Genomic DNA, 19,696 nt, shown 5'->3' on the forward strand with positions numbered 1-19,696 from the left:
TTTTAATGAGTTCACCTTCACAAACAAACTCATCAAATTAAGTCAAATGAATCTAAAGCAATCAAATTCCTGTTGCCTGATTTTTCAGATAGGCTTTCCTAATATAAAACAGAAACCTGTCAAAATCATTGCCATTTTTGGCTATTATTTATATATATATATATATATATATATATATATATATATATATATATATATATATATATATATATATATATATATATATATATATATAAAATAATAGCCAAAAATTATTCCTGTTCCTGTTTTAAAACTCAGTCAACAGGAATTTATTTGCTTTTAGATTCATTTGACTTCATTTGGTGAGTTTGTGAAGTTGAATTCCTAAAAAGTTGCAAATTTTGTAGTTTAAATTTAAGCTTAATGTCATGGCAGTTCTTGACCGTTTGATGTTATATATATATATATATATATAACGTCAAACGGTCAAGAACTGCCATTTAAATTTAAACTACAAAATTTGCAACTTTTTAGGAATTCAACTTCACAAACTCACCAAATGAAGTCAAATGAATCTAAAAGCAAATAAATTCCTGTTGACTGAGTTTTAAAACAGGAACTTTTCCAAATCACTGGCAAACGGAAACAAAAAGCCATACCAGAGAATTCGTAACTTTAACCCTATTTACGTTGAATTTCCCTTTTGTAGGCCGTGATGCGATTATACACATAGAATTTCAAGTTCTCCCAGTTTCTTTGCTTAAGAGCTTCTGGTTCCGCTCTTAAACACCTCTCGCAATCGCTCTTTGCTGGCACAATACCAGATATGATGAACCGATTCATGTGCCTCTCCACTGCCTGCACCTCTGTCTGCTGCCAGGGTCTCTTCTTTTGGGTCACTTTACCTTAAAGTGGTAAGAAAAACTAATTAGTAATGCTGTAAATCAGATATAATTTGCTAAATTCTATATCAGCATACATGCAGCAAGTAAAATTCTTTGCATTTACCTAGGAATAGAATTATATTGTCAAATTTTAAGAAGAAACAACAGTATGTATCTTCTTATGAACATTAAAGATCCACTAGATAAATCCATCTAGTATAGTATTAGTATTGTATATAGTGTGTATAGTAATTATATAAGACATTACAACCCTGATTTCAAAAAACTGGGATGCTGTGTAAAACATAAATAAAAACAGAATGCAACCGACATTCAACTGAATACAAAAGAAAGGCTCAGTTCTTCACAAGCAAGGATAGCACAGTGGTTACCACTTGGTGTGTTAGCACTCATGGCATGTGAAAGTACCTTTAATGTTGAATGCAAAATATGCCGCCATCCATATGTCTTTTTCAGAGACGTTATTGCTTATTCCAGCAAGACAATGCCAAGCCATATTCTGCACGTGTTACAACAGTGTGGCTTGCTGGTAAAAGAGCGCTGGATCTAAACTGGCCTGCCTGCAGACCACACCTGTCACCCTTTGAAAATGTGTGAAAATTATGAAACCCAAAATACAACAACAGAGACCTTAGTTTGTTGAGCAACTGAAGTCATGTATCAAGTATGAATAGGAAAGAATTTCTTGTTCAAAACTTCAACAATTCCCAAAGGCTCACTGAGTGTTGGTAAAAGAAAAGGTGATGTAATACAAAGGTAAACATGCCCCTGTCCCAACTTTTTTTAAGCATTTTGCAGGTATCAAAATCAGGTTCATCAGTATAAACACTAAATATTTTGTGTTTGTATTGTATTCAATTGAACATAGGTTGAGATTTGCAAATTATTGTATTCTGTTATTTATGGTTTACACAGAATTATAATGTTTTTGGTATACTGTACAACCATCATACAAGTACTAATATGTACCGCTTTAGCTATATTAGCTTTGGTAACAAGAAAATTATATTAAAGCTACTTGAAGTTGAGTTGCTTCTACATTATGAGTAATGCTGTAAGTTATCCAGTCATTCACACTGAATTGCTCCAGCACCCTGTGAACAGCCAGGACAGGTGGTTGATATAGGGGCTAGTTATTACTAATGTTTCATTTATTAGAACAGTTACTGTTACTAGTCCCACTTCAAGCAGCTTATAGAGTCGAGCAACAACCAATTAGCCCCATCAAATGGTACAGAGGGATTTCTGAGAATTGTGATTTTCAGACAGGGCAGAATAATGTAGAGCTGCTTGGGACAACAACAGTTTGGCAGCAAAGCATTCATTTAAAGCAATTTGGCTGCTACAACATTTAGCCATTTCTAGTTTAATTCAGACACTGACAGTACCTCCGCAAATACAAACAAAAGAGTAGAGAGTTCACCTTTGGATGAAGGCCTCACAGTACTGACTACTGACGGTGATGTATCATCTAATGGTAGTGGTTTATGTCTCTTGGACGGTGGTGGCGGCATTTCATTCCTTTCGGTAGGAGGAAGTATCTCCTCTGCTGATGGTTCTGTGGAAAATAATCAACATTCAGAGCAGATGCTGGAGGTGGATGCAAATGCAGTAAACTATTATTTTATTAAATATGCAGAAAAATCCAAAATATACAGCTGAATCATAGTCAGTAAACAGGCAGAGGCAGGCAAATCTCAAGAAACCAGAACCATGATTAAAACCAGAGTGACAGGCTTGGTATCATTAGGTGCAAGATGCTAAGCATATACACCGATCAGGTATAACATTATGATCACTGACAGGTGAAGTGAACAACACTGATTATCTCTTCATCATGGCACCTGATAGTGGATGGGATTTATTAGGCAGCAAGAGAACATTTTGTCCTCAAAGTTGATGTGTCAGAAGTAGGAAAAAAATGGGCAAGTTCAATGATTAGAGTGAGTTTGACAAGGGCCAATTCGTGATGTTATGTTTGATTATTATTATTTTTTTTATAATTGTAGCTTTCAAGTCCCAATTAATACGTCCATATGCCCCTGGCATTAGTTAGCTAAATAACAAATTCAATTAAAGCAATACTCTAATAAACTTATTTACTGACTTAAACTAGTGACAAAACATACCATCTATAATTGATGAATCTGCCTGACATTTCTCCTGGAAGTCTTCCTCATCACTGTCCAGAACTTTTTCTGTGGAAGTCATACGAAGTACAGCTTAACAATGTGATTAAACAAAAAGAATAGATAGCAAGCAGAAAAATAAACAAAAAAGTCAAATAACATACCATCTGGATCTATCTGAATTTCATCCAAGTTCTTGCCATGAAACTCAGCTAATCTTCCCTGCTCGAGTGCCATTAGAACTTTGCTGATCTTTGCAAGTTGCAGGGTCTTCTCAGGGAGTCTATAGAACTCACGATGGATTCTAATGTCATGTCCAAGAAAGGTGGCCAGCTGGTCCATCTCTGTGTCTGTCATGTTCAGCACAGTTGAAAGGGTTGCAGCATGCTTTCGCAGTCTGGTAGATGTCAGTGATTCAGGACATTTTGCACCACACACCTTGGCAAATCCACGGATGCAATCAGAACCTCGGAAATGTGTCATAGCTTCTGGTCTCGCAAACATATACTGATTGTCCTTTAGTACCCCACAGGCCCCTCTCTGCTTAGCAAGGAGTTCTAATGCACACAGCATTTTTGGAGTCAATAGAATTGGAACTGGGCGACCACGTTTCCCCCTGGTGACAATCCGTGTAAAGTGTCTGTAAAGTTTTCTTTCCACTTCAGACAGAGCCCAGTCCACATCCTGATGTGGATCAGAGGTGTCTCTCGATAAAAATGCAGATAAGGGCATGCTTGCCACCTCTCCTTCCCTGCGCCGGTTAAAGAGAATGATCTGGGTCATACACACCTTTGTAAGCTCAATCCAGGCTTTTACAGAGGGATTTTCATAGAGCGATTTGTACCAGTTATCCTGCATTTCATTGAGATATGCATGCATTTTTTGGACATCTTCAGTAAAGGGCATGAGAGTGGGCACATTCCACTTTGCTTCACTGATGTTCCTCAATGCAGTAGCTGAGATCATCTCATTCCACTTTTGCTGATGGACATCTAGAAACTTACTGGCATTCTCAACAAGCTCTTTGTTGTTTGAGATTAAACCCTGAGCTTTTAAAAGTTTACTTACTTTAACCAAGGCATTTCCAAGTTTGTTTGCCAGTGATGGAATTAAGAACTTGTTTGTTTCACTGTCATACCCACATGTAAACTTGACAGCTTTGACAGTGTCCATGTAGTTCTTTGGATTTATGAAATCTTCCAATTTTTTTAAGGTGGTCACTTTGCTGGCATTGTAAATCAGCCTTCCGATTTCTCTCATCTTCTCTCGAACATACTGTTGATTCTTGCGTGATGGTCCACCTTTGTTTAACAAGTGCTGTCCAAGAGCAATAATGACTTGGTCATTTTTGATTATATCTGTGACTGGGTCAGGATTCATGGCACCGATTACTCCCCACAGTTGTTTACTTACGTGTGAAGGCACAGGCCCTGTGTATGTACACATGGACTGAACACGGTTCTTTCCTGGTTTGGAGGTGACTGATCCGGGTTTAAGTTTACAATTATGCATATGCCGCCAAAGAACCTTTCTTGTAAAAAGACCTTGACAATATGCACAGTGCATGAATTCCTTTCCCTGCACTTCTTTATGAGGTCGCCTAAATGGCACTAGTTCCCCCTTTCCTGACTCCATTACAGCAGCATTGTGAGCATAATTTCCTCTGTTACGAATATAATCTAGCTGTTTTTTCCTCTCCTTGGAACCCTTTGGAAAGCTTAGAGCTTTAGCTACATCAGGTTTATTTTCATGTGCACCTTCTAGATGCCTTGCGATCTTAGAATATGGTTTAGAGCAATACAAGCAATAGTGTTTCTTGTTGTAAATTCTATTCCCTCCTCTTTTTTTTAATGCCTTAACAACCATGATGTCATTTACATTCTGACTTGAAGAGGGTTCTTCTTCTTCTGCTCCAGTGACTTCAGATGCAAGGTTGTGGTCATCATAAGTCATTTTGTCTGGGGTTGTCGAGTCACAGACTTGGGAACTCACTGAACCAGAGACATCAAGCAAATCAAAAGACTGATTCTTGGTCCTTAGGTTTTGTTTAAAGCTGTATTCACTTCCACTGTCACTTTCACAAGTGGTATCTGGAATATAATCATCATTACTCCCTGATGTGGAATCATAAAGTTCATCAGAATTGTCAGGAACAGCGTCTTTCATCTAAAAATACAACAAAGTAATAATTATTCGATCAGTAAATTGTGAGAAATGAATTCAGCTATTTTGATAATAAATTAATCATTGATTCAGTTTAATTTTTGCAGGTTTTGTAAGTGTGATAACGTTTCTTTTCACCATATTATTTTGGATTTTGGACAGCTGATTTAACAAAGACATCTGATGACATCTTAGGTTCAAAGAAAAAGTGATGCACATTTTTCACTTCTCTCTGGTATTTTATAGACCAAATAATTTATCAATTAAGAATATAATCCAATGAATAATTGATACTGAAAATAACTGTTGACTGAAACAAAGTCCCAGTTTAGTAAACATTTTTTTTTTTGGAAAGAGAACTTACTTCAATACTTTTAGTCCGTCTGAGTCTTGGTACAAAAACCTCATCTTCATTGGCAATCTGTAAATACAAGCAACCATATAAACAATATTTGAAATAGTAGTTTCAATTACAAAGTATCCTCTAGGAATCTGTGGGGAAAAAAAGTCATCTGGGAACACAGTCTTTGGCACTATAATTAGTGAAATTAAAAATAAAGAAAAGTCTGGAAAAAGAAACTTTTCTAAAATGCAATTTAAAATATGCAATTAAGAAAATTGAACTGAGAATTGTTATGGCCAAAATATGTTGGCTGACCAACTTGATTGCATTATATAAATATAAACAAACTTTGAATTTGTTGCCTGCAAAACACACAAAAAAGGCTGACAAAGATGGGTCATGTTTAACCACTTTGTGAAAGACTAACGTTAGAGATTTATCAAAAAGTACTGTGCAAAAAGAACATTTTTCAAAACAAGATAGCACAATACAGAGCCCCTAGAGAATTGTATGCTTCCAACTTTGTTTAAGGAAGAACCATATATTAGTGTGATTTTCAAGTGTTGACAAAAAAAAAAACTTTTCTCCATATACTGTATGTTTAATGCATCATATGCTTTCTGGGGACATTCCACACACAGTGTTACTGTTCCTTATGGGGACCAGTTCTGCCCAATTTATCACAAACATTTTGAAGTCACACACCAACTGCAGGTGTGTTGTGGGGACGTCGTGAGTGCCTAGAATACAGTACTTATTACCAAAGATAATGATCCCAGTGAAAGCTAAAAGCTAACCCCTAAAGTAGAGAAACATAAAAAGAGACACTAGAATTCAATCTGAAGCGATGGACATGAATGTACCTGTTGAGGTGTGTTGTTTGGTTCAGTAGCATCATATATCGGAGTCTTTGAGAGGAGGGAAGGTCGAGAGTCGTCCGACCCCATGGCATTAGCTGTAATGCTGGTCGTCTGAAAACACATTTATAATGACAAATTCAGATAATGAAAACACTGAAAACAAATTGTCAATTTCAAGTAAATATTCCATAACATGCAGACAGACAGACTGCGTGTACAGACAAAATCTACAAGAAAAGATGAGATGCATGCCGACAATCATCAGAGGAAAGAAAAAATCAAATTCATTGTAAAATATCTTTTTCTGCCCAGTCCAGCTCTGTCAGTGTTCACACATCTTGAATGAAAGACGCTTTGTGGGGACATTCCACACACAGTGTTACTGTTCCTTATGGGGACCAGTTCTGCCCAATTTATCACAAACATTTTGTAGTCACACACCAACTGCAGGTGTGTTGTGGGGACGTCGTGAGTGCCTAGAATACAGTACTTATTACCAAAGATAACGATCCCAGTGAAAGCTAAAATCTCACCCCTAAAGTAGAGAAACATAAAAAGAGACACTAGAATTCAATCTGAAGCGATGGACATGAATGTACCTGTTGAGGTGTGTTGTTTGGTCCAGTAGCATCATATATCGGAGTCTTTGAGAGGAGGGAAGGTCGAGAGTCGTCCGGCCCCATGGCATTAGCAAAAGACAAAATCTACAAGAAAAGATGAGATGCATGCCGACAATCATCAGAGGAAAGAAAAAATCAAATTCACTGTAAAATATCTTTTCCTGCCCAGTCCAGCTCTGTCAGTGTTCACACATCTTGAATGAAAGACGCTTTGTGGGGACATTCCACACACAGTGTTACTGTTCCTTATGGGGACCAGTTCTGCCCAATTTATCACAAACATTTTGTAGTCACACACCAACTGCAGGTGTGTTGTGGGGACGTCGTGAGTGCCTAGAATACAGTACTTATTACCAAAGATAATGATCCCAGTGAAAGCTAAAAGCTAACCCCTAAAGTAGAGAAACATAAAAAGAGACACTAGAATTCAATCTGAAGCGATGGACATGAATGTACCTGTTGAGGTGTGTTGTTTGGTTCAGTAGCATCATATATCGGAGTCTTTGAGAGGAGGGAAGGTCGAGAGTCGTCCGACCCCATGGCATTAGCTGTAATGCTGGTCGTCTGAAAACACATTTATAATGACAAATTCAGATAATGAAAACACTGAAAACAAATTGTCAATTTCAAGTAAATATTCCATAACATGCAGACAGACAGACTGCGTGTACAGACAAAATCTACAAGAAAAGATGAGATGCATGCCGACAATCATCAGAGGAAAGAAAAAATCAAATTCATTGTAAAATATCTTTTTCTGCCCAGTCCAGCTCTGTCAGTGTTCACACATCTTGAATGAAAGACGCTTTGTGGGGACATTCCACACACAGTGTTACTGTTCCTTATGGGGACCAGTTCTGCCCAATTTATCACAAACATTTTGTAGTCACACACCAACTGCAGGTGTGTTGTGGGGACGTCGTGAGTGCCTAGAATACAGTACTTATTACCAAAGATAACGATCCCAGTGAAAGCTAAAATCTCACCCCTAAAGTAGAGAAACATAAAAAGAGACACTAGAATTCAATCTGAAGCGATGGACATGAATGTACCTGTTGAGGTGTGTTGTTTGGTCCAGTAGCATCATATATCGGAGTCTTTGAGAGGAGGGAAGGTCGAGAGTCGTCCGGCCCCATGGCATTAGCAAAAGACAAAATCTACAAGAAAAGATGAGATGCATGCCGACAATCATCAGAGGAAAGAAAAAATCAAATTCACTGTAAAATATCTTTTCCTGCCCAGTCCAGCTCTGTCAGTGTTCACACATCTTGAATGAAAGACGCTTTGTGGGGACATTCCACACACAGTGTTACTGTTCCTTATGGGGACCAGTTCTGCCCAATTTATCACAAACATTTTGTAGTCACACACCAACTGCAGGTGTGTTGTGGGGACGTCGTGAGTGCCTAGAATACAGTACTTATTACCAAAGATAATGATCCCAGTGAAAGCTAAAAGCTAACCCCTAAAGTAGAGAAACATAAAAAGAGACACTAGAATTCAATCTGAAGCGATGGACATGAATGTACCTGTTGAGGTGTGTTGTTTGGTTCAGTAGCATCATATATCGGAGTCTTTGAGAGGAGGGAAGGTCGAGAGTCGTCCGACCCCATGGCATTAGCTGTAATGCTGGTCGTCTGAAAACACATTTATAATGACAAATTCAGATAATGAAAACACTGAAAACAAATTGTCAATTTCAAGTAAATATTCCATAACATGCAGACAGACAGACTGCGTGTACAGACAAAATCTACAAGAAAAGATGAGATGCATGCCGACAATCATCAGAGGAAAGAAAAAATCAAATTCATTGTAAAATATCTTTTTCTGCCCAGTCCAGCTCTGTCAGTGTTCACACATCTTGAATGAAAGACGCTTTGTGGGGACATTCCACACACAGTGTTACTGTTCCTTATGGGGACCAGTTCTGCCCAATTTATCACAAACATTTTGTAGTCACACACCAACTGCAGGTGTGTTGTGGGGACGTCGTGAGTGCCTAGAATACAGTACTTATTACCAAAGATAACGATCCCAGTGAAAGCTAAAATCTCACCCCTAAAGTAGAGAAACATAAAAAGAGACACTAGAATTCAATCTGAAGCGATGGACATGAATGTACCTGTTGAGGTGTGTTGTTTGGTCCAGTAGCATCATATATCGGAGTCTTTGAGAGGAGGGAAGGTCGAGAGTCGTCCGGCCCCATGGCATTAGCAAAAGACAAAATCTACAAGAAAAGATGAGATGCATGCCGACAATCATCAGAGGAAAGAAAAAATCAAATTCACTGTAAAATATCTTTTCCTGCCCAGTCCAGCTCTGTCAGTGTTCACACATCTTGAATGAAATACGCTTTGTGGGGACATTCCACACACAGTGTTACTGTTCCTTATGGGGACCAGTTCTGCCCAATTTATCACAAACATTTTGTAGTCACACACCAACTGCAGGTGTGTTGTGGGGACGTCGTGAGTGCCTAGAATACAGTACTTATTACCAAAGATAACGATCCCAGTGAAAGCTAAAATCTCACCCCTAAAGTAGAGAAACATAAAAAGAGACACTAGAATTCAATCTGAAGCGATGGACATGAATGTACCTGTTGAGGTGTGTTGTTTGGTCCAGTAGCATCATATATCGGAGTCTTTGACAAGAGGGAAGGTTGAGAGTCGTCCGGCCCCATGGCATTAGCTGTAATGCTGGTCGCCTGAAAACACATTTATAATCCATCCATCCATCCATTTTCCAAACCGCTTATCCTATTGGGTCGCGGGGGATCCGGAGCCTATCCCGGAAGCAATGGGCACGAGGCAGGGAACAACCCAGGATGGGGGGCCAGCCCATCGCAGGGCACACTCACACCATTCACTCACACATACACACCTATGGGCAATTTTGCAACTCCAATTAGCCTCAGCATGTTTTTGGACTGTGGGGGGAAACCGGAGTACCCGGAGGAAACCCCACGACGACATGGGGAGAACATGCAAACTCCACACACATGTGACCCAGGCGGAGATTCGAACCCAGGTACCAGAGGTGTGAGGCAACAGTGCTAACCACTGCACCACCATGCCGCCCCCACATTTATAATGACAAATAAAAAAAATTGAGATTTCACTATTCCAAATACATAATACAAAACTAAGTATTTGATACTTAACCAGGTGACTGGTTGGACACAATGGACCTGCTGGTGATTTTTTGTACTTTGCTCATTCATCTACGCCTTTAAATGGACTGAATGGACTCCTCTAAATTTATATTAGCAGCTGTTTTTTCAACCAAATGTAACATTTTTATTAAATAATTAGGACTTGCATTTACTTCATTAGCTGTAATCTAGGCTGAAAATATTTTTCATATGACTATCAACATCACTACCTTTATTCAGATTGTAGGTAAATTTTCATAAATAAAGGAACTAAACATTGGCCATATTTATTACTGGGTTCTTAAACACTGATCTTATCTAACAGCTTCTGAGAACATTAGCAACTTTGATTTGATTTTCTAGTGCCTCTTCCTCTGTTAGAAGATTGTCATTTATCTTAGAGGTTGATCATGGATTGCAGCTTCAGGTGATGCTAAGATAATTCTGATACTACTTGACTGATTTTGTTTCTTTATGTATGTTCATTTTCATTCTTATTTTACCACGTCAGTTTTTTTTATTTAAATAGTGATAAATTTGATTAATATATACTCCATTCAATCATAAGCCTTTCTCAAACATTCTGCAACACTACAATATATTCTGTACACTGTGTGACATACTTGTTTTCTTCATGGGCAGTCGTCACCTCCATAGTCATAGGAAATCTCTTCTCCTTCATTAATGTCATTTAGTGCAAACAGACAAAGGTGCGGGTTTCCATTCACATCAATTTTTTTCATCCTACAGTTTGGATGCCTGTGGTCATCATTAACTAGCCGCCCAAAGGATCCATCTTCTTTAGAGGCATCAATACTTAAAAAGATGGTAACATGAGAAAACAGGAAATAAAAATATAACAATATATCACCACAAGATCAGAGTTTCTATTAATTTAGTATAAGGAGTATTATTTGCAAATTGAAGTCTTACCAATACATTTTCCCTCTCCACTTGAACGCAAACATAAATGCAGTACATGATGGGTGGTAAAGTTTTCTTCTTCTCTGGGATTCCGCATTGTTTATCATTTCTCCCCTATATTCAACAACAAAATCTCCTTTGCAAATCAAACCCTTTGCAAATATACCACGGCCTGTAATAGACAACAAAACCATTTTTAATAAAATAGGAAAACCTATGCATTCTACCATTATCCAATTAGCCCTGGTCATGTGTTCAGGTCTGGGAAACCCGTTTTTAATGTTTTGTAAAAGAATCAATTATAATTTCAACCTAACACTCGCTGGCCTTGGTGAGTGTGTAAAATGTATATAAATGGGCTCATCGGTCATATACATGAACCTATTATGTGTATAAATTACCAAATCTTGCAGATAATTCATGCCAATTACACAAAAACTGACCTTGACAGATGGTACCTCATGATACCCTAAAGTTTGCATTAGATGCTGATCAGATAATGATACAATCATTATCTGATCAGCATCTAGTGCAAAGCTTCAGTTTTGCATGCAAGTAATTATTAACTGAAAAATCATGTCAGACATCACCTTACCTTTCTCTGCATTGATGTACTTCACATCTAATTTCCATGTTTTGTCAGTCTTTGAAGCAACGTAATGAATGGCATCCTTAAGTGGGCTGATTCGTGGTGGCATTTCAAACTGCTAGGAAATTATTAAAAATTAGTTTGACAGATCTCGAATCGTAACTGAAAAGTTATTAACTAAATAGTATTTTTTTATTAGTTCTTATGTTCAGATACATCAAAAGCATACTTTCAAGATTTATCACTCTCTCAGGCTACCACTTCTGAAAATCCTTTAAATAACTGACGAAACTCAACTGTAAACCAAAATGGGGAACCTGATATTGTGTGGTACTAAAAAAAATGTCACTGTAGCCTAAATGTCTTATGGGGTTGTTTACCTTGCAGAATGGTAAATATATACCTTCGCCTTGAGGAATAGATATGTTCCCCGTTTTCCTGTACTCTGTCCTTTACTGCTAGTATAACCCAGCTCCTCTCTTACCATGCGCAAAGTTAGATGAGACCCTATCTTTCCAATACCCATCCATCCATCCATTACCATAATCTGCACTGGAGTCGCAGGGGGGACACAGACGGGGACCAACCCTGGGTGGGCGCCAACACACCACACAACTACAGGGCCAATTTAGACGCACCAACCAGCCTACCCTGCACGCCTTTGGACTGTGGGAGAAAACCGGAGCCCCTAGATAACCCAAGCAAACATGGGGAGAGCGTGCGTGCTCCACACAGAACGGACCCGGAATCGAACCCAGGACCTTCTTGCTGCAAGGCAGCAGCACTAAACACTGCACCCTCTTTCCAACATATAGAAGTGAAATAAACTATATGTTTATTTCTTAAACATATACCTTCTATATATATTCTATACCTTCTTTTTTAGATGCAACATTAATTATGAACCTGACTGGTTCATAACACAGGACAGGCAACTGCAGGATTTTTCTTTTAAAACCGCATTGCATCGATCTTCTATACCAGTACATACACTGTCCATCTTCTATTCGAGCTCGTATAGCGTCCATCATATGTCTACATTATATTATACTGAGTAACTGCGTGATGCAGACGTGCAGTAAGCAAGGGGTTGCAGAACATATCTTCTTTATTCTGCTCAATTTACATACCGGTTTAAGAACATACTATGCGTGCATGCTAATGACTGTTCTAATAAACCGTTCTACAGACTTATCACGTCTCAGCCGAAGTGTTTCGAGAATCAGATTAAAAGGAGCATCGATACATCAAACCACCGTGAAGCGCTTTAAAGATTACCAGTAGTACTACTACTACTATTACTACTACTAATAATAATAGGAACTAGGGAACTGTGCTTGGCCCAGGAAACTGTGCACCAATATCCTCCAAAGAGGCTGAACCCGTCACTCACACCGATGACAATTTTCGCTCGATTTTTTTGGGAAACCGAAAATGGCTATCAGCTAACTACATTACATGAAGCTAGTTAGATATGTGGGTATTACACTAAGCATTCACACGCCAGCTACAGGACCCAATTTAATATATTAGTTTCGTCTTATTAACTTAACCAATCTAGCACACTAGTAAATCTGATAAGGTGTATGTAAACTCAGCTGGCTAGTCAGCTAGCATTGTTATATATTATAAATAAGTATTAATTATAAATAACGTATTAAAACACAAGAAATATAATCACAAACTTACCTTTCACTGTATTTGGTCGTGTAAAAGCAGTAGAATCTTCCTTTCGTCTATGTTTCTACTTCCCGTGGTGCTGAAAACTCATTAATGGTCAGATAAAACTACACTTCGCCATAACGCAGCTCTCGTTTCACCATTTTAACAATTTTTTGAAAATATTAACATAGCAGCCACTTTTTTACACACCTACATTTATTGTTTATTTAATCTTATTTATTTTACTCGAAAGATAAGTATTATAATTGCTTAATAGAACAAAACTTTACGGTGCTCTTACCTCTCAAAGCTATTGCACATGCGCAAATCACGCAAACACCTCCGTTAAGTGGGCGGTACCGTGATTTGCATAAATTAGGCTTGCAAAATGTGTGTAAGGCTCGGCCAAGCCCCACCCCCAAAAAGTTCCGGTTCCTGACTACAGGTGGCAACATAGAGAATCCGTGTGAACCGTGTGATCCGATGAGGTCGTTCGTTATGGGCCTAAGCTAAAACTTTGTAAGGCACATATATACAGTCTCCCCAATATGTTTTAATGGTTTCCCTTATGGGGACCTAGATTTTTGTCCCCATAACGTTTTTGGTCCCCATAAGGTGACTGTGTATACAGATCAATGTCCCCATAAAGATAGGAATACCAACGCACACACACACACACACACACACACACACACACACACACACACACACACACACACACACACACACACACACACACACACACACACACACACACACACGCAGACCGGTGGTGAGGGGCTTTAGAGTTTAACTTTAGGTCTGTGAAAGTATAGGACCGCGATGTGTATACAGACCCCAAAACATACTAACTTAGTCGTTCATGAGTCTTATTGTGAAAAACCACACAAAATAGACTTGTAAATTTTAAAGAAAACACATTAACAGCTTTTGTTAATGTTTAAATGTATAAAAACTTTAGATGTGTTTGTTAAACAGTCAAACAAAAATGTGTTATTTTAAAGTAGTATAAAATATAACCTTAATTTTGGACGCAAGATGAACAACCTACACACACACGCACACACACACACACACACACACACACACACAGCAAAACCCCAAGCATGCGCACAACCAAAGGTTGGGAAGTGTGCTTTCCTTATCTCACAAGTCATGGAAGGGTGGGAGGGGGGCCATATAAGTTGGGGGTAGGAACTGTGGAATCAGGCAAGGGTGTAAGAATCTCCGCCGCACGAAGCCCACTGGAAGCTGCTGAGTCACATGCTTCCCCAAAACGTCGCGCTGTCAGAACACTGGGAGCTACACACACCAACAAGTCCATACTGCAGGCTGCAGCCAGAACAATTTTCTACATTCAAACATCGACGGCCTCTTCTCTCTAAAAATTCACCAGACCGCTTCTACCACCAGCAAAGAAGTTTCCATCCCTAATTCCTCTGTGACTCCCACTAACCTAAACATTAAGCTGGCATTGAAGGGTGTGAATTACCCCGGCCAATCTGTTCTTTTAAATACAGCTTTTAGCAAGTTTTGAAAGGAGAAGAGCAGAACTTGCTATGCCAATAATATCGAGTCTTCTGTGGCGAAGTGGTTTTTGCATAGAAAACAAAGCGGTCAGTTGAAGAGGAATAATATCAGTACTTTGTTTAAAACTGTGTGTAAAAAGCTGTCTCTTTATCATTAACAATAAGTTGTAAAACGTGAATGGGGAGTGACAGTCTTCAAGTTTGTGAGAAGATCGCGCCCTGGTGGAATAAAGGCACGAACAGCTTAGAGCACCTTGAATTACCAGGAAGTATTTAGAGTAAAACGGTGTGTAAAAGCTGCCTTTATGAATGAGAGAAAAAAGAAATATATAAAATAGTAAAATGGAAGGGGAGTGATAGATTTAAATTAATCGTGAAGTGGAGCGCCCCCTGTATAAAGTAAAAGTGAGAAAAGCTTACAGCACCTGGTGTTCCCAGGTGGTCTCCCAACCAAGTACTAACCAGACCCTACCCTGCTTAGCTTCCGAGATCAGACGAGATCAGGCGTGTTCAGGGTGGTATGGCCGTAAGCGAGAGATGCTACCAAAAACAGCCCTTTTGCATTACACGCCTCTATACATGCCAGTTGGTCCCATTGGATACTACTAATGTTCTTTTTTTTTTTTTTATCTGACTCACACTGCAGCACCACCATCCAATCGGCAGCGCCGGACCCACACCAAACATTCACCAAACTACTCAGCCGGCAGCCTACCACAATTATTCCATTCTTTCCGCATCCGCACACTTCCTTCTTTTTAACTCCTTTTAACTACCGCACAGGTTTATCGCCGCATGTCCCCCGCCGGCAAACATTACTCCTTTGCCTACTGCATGCAGGCTTCTCTTAACGACCCCCTGTTATCAACTCCGCTAACAGCCACAAAATCTCCGCCGCACGAAGCCCACTGGTAGCTGCTGAATCACATGCTTCCCCAAAACGTCGCGCTGTCAGAACACTGGGAGCTACACACACCAACAAGTCCATACTGCAGGCTGCAGCCAGAACAATTTTCTACATTCAAACATCGACGGCCTCTTCTCTCTAAAAATTCAGCAGACCGCTTCTACCACCAGCAAAGAAGTTTCCATCCCTAATTCCTCTGTGATTCCCACTAACCTAAACATTAAGCTGGCATTGAAGGGTATGAATTACCCCGGCCAATCTGTTCTTTTAAATACAGCTTTTAGCAAGTTTTGAAAGGAGAAGAGCAGAACTTGCTATGCCAATAATATCGAGTCTTCTGTGGCGAAGTGGTTTTTGCATAGAAAACAAAGCGGTCAGTTGAAGAGGAATAATATCAGTACTTTGTTTAAAACTGTGTGTAAAAAGCTGTCTCTTTATCATTAACAATAAGTTGTAAAACGTGAATGGGGAGTGACAGTCTTCAAGTTTGTGAGAAGATCGCGCCCTGGTGGAATAAAGGCACGAACAGCTTACAGCACCTAGAATTACCAGGAAGTATTTAGAGTAAAACGGTTTCTAAAAGCTGCCTTTATGAATGAGAGAAAAAAAAAAAATATATATATAAAATAGTAAAATGGAAGGGGAGTGATAGATTTAAATTAATCCTGAAGTGGAGCGCCCCCTGTATAAAGTAAAAGTGAGTAAAGCTTACAGCACCTGGTGTTCCCAGGTGGTCTCCCAACCAAGTACTAACCAGACCCTACCCTGCTTAGCTTCCGAGATCAGACAAGGTCGGGCCTGTTCAGGGTGGTATGGCCGTAAGCGAGAGATGCTACCAAAAACAACCCTTTTGCATTACACGCGTCTATACATGCCAGTTAGTCCCATTGGATCCTACTCCTGGTTTTTTTTTTTTTTTATCTGACTCACACTGCAGCCCTACCATCCAATCGGCAGCGCAGGACCCACACCAAACATTCACCAAACTACTCAGCCGGCAGCCTACCACAATTATTCCATTCTTTCCGCATCCGCACACTTCCTTCTTTTTAACTCCTTTTAACTACCGCACAGGTTTATCGCCGCATGTCCCCCGCCGGCAAACATTACTCCTTTGCCTACTGCATGCAGGCTTCTCTTAACGACCCCCTGTTATCAACTCCGCTAACAGCCACAAAATCTCCGCCGCACGAAGCCCACTGGTAGCTGCTGAATCACATGCTTCCCCAAAACGTCGCGCTGTCAGAACACTGGGAGCTACACACACCAACAAGTCCATACTGCAGGCTGCAGCCAGAACAATTTTCTACATTCAAACATCGACGGCCTCTTCTCTCTAAAAATTCAGCAGACCGCTTCTACCACCAGCAAAGAAGTTTCCATCCCTAATTCCTCTGTGATTCCCACTAACCTAAACATTAAGCTGGCATTGAAGGGTGTGAATTACCCCGGCCAATCTGTTCTTTTAAATACAGCTTTTAGCAAGTTTTGAAAGGAGAAGAGCAGAACTTGCTATGCCAATAATATCGAGTCTTCTGTGGCGAAGTGGTTTTTGCATAGAAAACAAAGCGGTCAGTTGAAGAGGAATAATATCAGTACTTTGTTTAAAACTGTGTGTAAAAAGCTGTCTCTTTATCATTAACAATAAGTTGTAAAACGTGAATGGGGAGTGACAGTCTTCAAGTTTGTGAGAAGATCGCGCCCTGGTGGAATAAAGGCACGAACAGCTTACAGCACCTAGAATTACCAGGAAGTATTTAGAGTAAAACGGTTTCTAAAAGCTGCCTTTATGAATGAGAGAAAAAAAATATATATATATATAAAATAGTAAAATGGAAGGGGAGTGATAGATTTAAATTAATCGTGAAGTGGAGCGCCCCCTGTATAAAGTAAAAGTGAGAAAAGCTTACAGCACCTGGTGTTCCCAGGTGGTCTCCCAACCAAGTACTAACTAGACCCTACCCTGCTTAGCTTCCGAGATCAGACAAGGTCGGGCCTGTTCAGGGTGGTATGGCCGTAAGCGAGAGATGCTACCAAAAACAGCCCTTTTGCATTACACGCGTCTATACATGCCAGTTAGTCCCATTGGATCCTACTCCTGTTTTTTTTTTTTTTTATCTGACTCACACTGCAGCCCCACCATCCAATCGGCAGCGCCGGACCCACACCAAACATTCACCAAACTACTCAGCCGGCAGCCTACCACAATTATTCCATTCTTTCCGCATCCGCACACTTCCTTCTTTTTAACTCCTTTTCACTACCGCACAGGTTAATCGCCGCACGTCCCCCGCCGGCAAACATTACTCCTTTGCCTACTGCATGCAGGCTTCTCTTAACGACCCTCTGTTATCAACTCCGCTAACAGCCACAAAATCTCCGCCGCACGAAGCCCACTGGTAGCTGCTGAATCACATGCTTCCCCAAAACGTCGCGCTGTCAGAACACTGGGAGCTACACACACCAACAAGTCCATACTGCAGGCTGCAGCCAGAACAATTTTCTACATTCAAACATCGACGGCCTCTTCTCTCTAAAAATTCACCGGACCGCTTCTACCACCAGCAAAGAAGTTTCCATCCCTAATTCCTCTGTGATTCCCACTAACCTAAACATTAAGCTGGCATTGAAGGGTGTGAATTACCCCGGCCAACCTGCTCTTTTAAATACAGCTTTTAGCAAGTTTTGAAAGGAGGAGAAGAGCAGACCTTGCTATGCCAATAATATCGAGTCTTCTGTGGTGAAGTGGTTTTTGCATAGAAAACAAAGCGATGAGTTGAAGAGGAATTATATCAGTACTTTGTTTAAAACTGTGTGTAAAAAGCTGTCTCTTTGTTATTAACAATAAGTTGTAAAACTTGAATGGGGAGTGACAGTCTTCAAGTTTGTGAGAAGATCGCGCCCTGGTGGAATAAAGGCACGAACAGCTTACAGCAGCTAGAATTACCAGGCAGTATTTAGAGTAAAACGGTGTGTAAAAGCTGCCTTTATGAATGAGAGAAAAAAGAAATATATAAAATAGTAAAATGGAAGGGGAGTGATAGATTTAAATTAATCGTGAAGTGGAGCGCCCCCTGTATAAAGTAAAAGTGAGAAAAGCTTACAGCACCTGGTGTTCCCAGGTGGTCTCCCAACCAAGTACTAACCAGACCCTACCCTGCTTAGCTTCCGAGATCAGACGAGATCAGGCGTGTTCAGGGTGGTATGGCCGTAAGCGAGAGATGCTACCAAAAACAGCCCTTTTGCATTACACGCCTCTATACATGCCAGTTGGTCCCATTGGATACCACTAATGTTCTTTTTTTTTTTTTTATCTGACTCACACTGCAGCACCACCATCCAATCGGCAGCGCCGGACCCACACCAAACATTCACCAAACTACTCAGCCGGCAGCCTACCACAATTATTCCATTCTTTCCGCATCCGCACACTTCCTTCTTTTTAACTCCTTTTAACTACCGCACAGGTTTATCGCCGCATGTCCCCCGCCGGCAAACATTACTCCTTTGCCTACTGCATGCAGGCTTCTCTTAACGACCCCCTGTTATCAACTCCGCTAACAGCCACAAAATCTCCGCCGCACGAAGCCCACTGGTAGCTGCTGAATCACATGCTTCCCCAAAACGTCGCGCTGTCAGAACACTGGGAGCTACACACACCAACAAGTCCATACTGCAGGCTGCAGCCAGAACAATTTTCTACATTCAAACATCGACGGCCTCTTCTCTCTAAAAATTCAGCAGACCGCTTCTACCACCAGCAAAGAAGTTTCCATCCCTAATTCCTCTGTGATTCCCACTAACCTAAACATTAAGCTGGCATTGAAGGGTGTGAATTACCCCGGCCAATCTGTTCTTTTAAATACAGCTTTTAGCAAGTTTTGAAAGGAGAAGAGCAGAACTTGCTATGCCAATAATATCGAGTCTTCTGTGGCGAAGTGGTTTTT

The 19,696-nt window shown here is 40.1% G+C and overlaps 1 protein-coding gene, 3 non-coding genes and 1 pseudogene across 29 annotated transcripts; all 5 read right to left on the bottom strand.

Annotated features, from left to right (window-relative positions):
- Window positions 1–508: 508 nt before the first annotated feature.
- LOC125715416 (uncharacterized) lies at window positions 509–14,055 on the bottom strand. Of its 26 annotated transcripts, XM_048986925.1 has the most exons (17): window positions 13,615–14,055; window positions 13,341–13,410; window positions 11,658–11,769; window positions 11,072–11,234; window positions 10,762–10,954; window positions 9,584–9,691; window positions 9,107–9,211; window positions 8,511–8,618; window positions 8,034–8,138; window positions 7,438–7,545; window positions 6,961–7,065; window positions 6,365–6,472; window positions 5,523–5,579; window positions 3,160–5,161; window positions 2,996–3,064; window positions 2,290–2,424; window positions 509–866 (listed from the first exon to the last, which is right to left on the bottom strand). In XM_048986925.1, exons 6-17 carry the CDS (start codon window positions 9,665–9,667, stop codon window positions 643–645), a joined length of 3,210 nt encoding a protein of 1,069 aa, XP_048842882.1. In that variant the 5' UTR covers window positions 9,668–9,691; window positions 10,762–10,954; window positions 11,072–11,234; window positions 11,658–11,769; window positions 13,341–13,410; window positions 13,615–14,055; the 3' UTR covers window positions 509–642. The 26 variants fall into 26 exon arrangements, with proteins under 26 accessions (XP_048842882.1, XP_048842873.1, XP_048842864.1 ...); XM_048986916.1 differs by having other exon boundaries at window positions 11,658–11,766; window positions 13,341–14,055; XM_048986907.1 differs by having other exon boundaries at window positions 13,341–14,055.
- Window positions 14,056–15,255: 1,200 nt separating this feature from the next.
- LOC125734040 (5S ribosomal RNA) lies at window positions 15,256–15,374 on the bottom strand. The gene has a single exon (XR_007393368.1). It is a non-coding gene; the product is annotated as a 5S ribosomal RNA (ribosomal RNA).
- A 1,080-nt stretch (window positions 15,375–16,454) lies between these two features.
- LOC125731024 (5S ribosomal RNA) lies at window positions 16,455–16,573 on the bottom strand. The gene has a single exon (XR_007391314.1). It is a non-coding gene; the product is annotated as a 5S ribosomal RNA (ribosomal RNA).
- Window positions 16,574–17,652: 1,079 nt separating this feature from the next.
- LOC125731625 (5S ribosomal RNA) lies at window positions 17,653–17,771 on the bottom strand (annotated as a pseudogene).
- Window positions 17,772–18,846: 1,075 nt separating this feature from the next.
- On the bottom strand, window positions 18,847–18,965 carry LOC125734041 (5S ribosomal RNA). Its single transcript, XR_007393369.1, has one exon. It is a non-coding gene; the product is annotated as a 5S ribosomal RNA (ribosomal RNA).
- Window positions 18,966–19,696: the final 731 nt, after the last annotated feature.

The sequence above is a fragment of the Brienomyrus brachyistius genome, chromosome 2 (genome assembly GCF_023856365.1).
Source record: "Brienomyrus brachyistius isolate T26 chromosome 2, BBRACH_0.4, whole genome shotgun sequence".
Lineage (NCBI taxonomy): Eukaryota > Metazoa > Chordata > Actinopteri > Osteoglossiformes > Mormyridae > Brienomyrus > Brienomyrus brachyistius.

What these genes read in the sequence shown, in the direction of transcription:
- LOC125715416 (XM_048986925.1), bottom strand. Translation starts at nt 9,667, where the DNA reads ATGGGGCCGGACGACTCTCAACCTTCCCTCTTGTCAAAGACTCCGATA. An exon ending in CAAACAACACACCTCAACAG is followed by an intron (nt 9,212 to 9,583) that starts GTACATTCATGT and finishes CTTTTCTTGTAG; the next exon opens with ATTTTGTCTTTTGCTAATGC. An exon ending in CAAACAACACACCTCAACAG is followed by an intron (nt 7,066 to 7,437) that starts GTACATTCATGT and finishes CTTTTCTTGTAG; the next exon opens with ATTTTGTCTTTTGCTAATGC.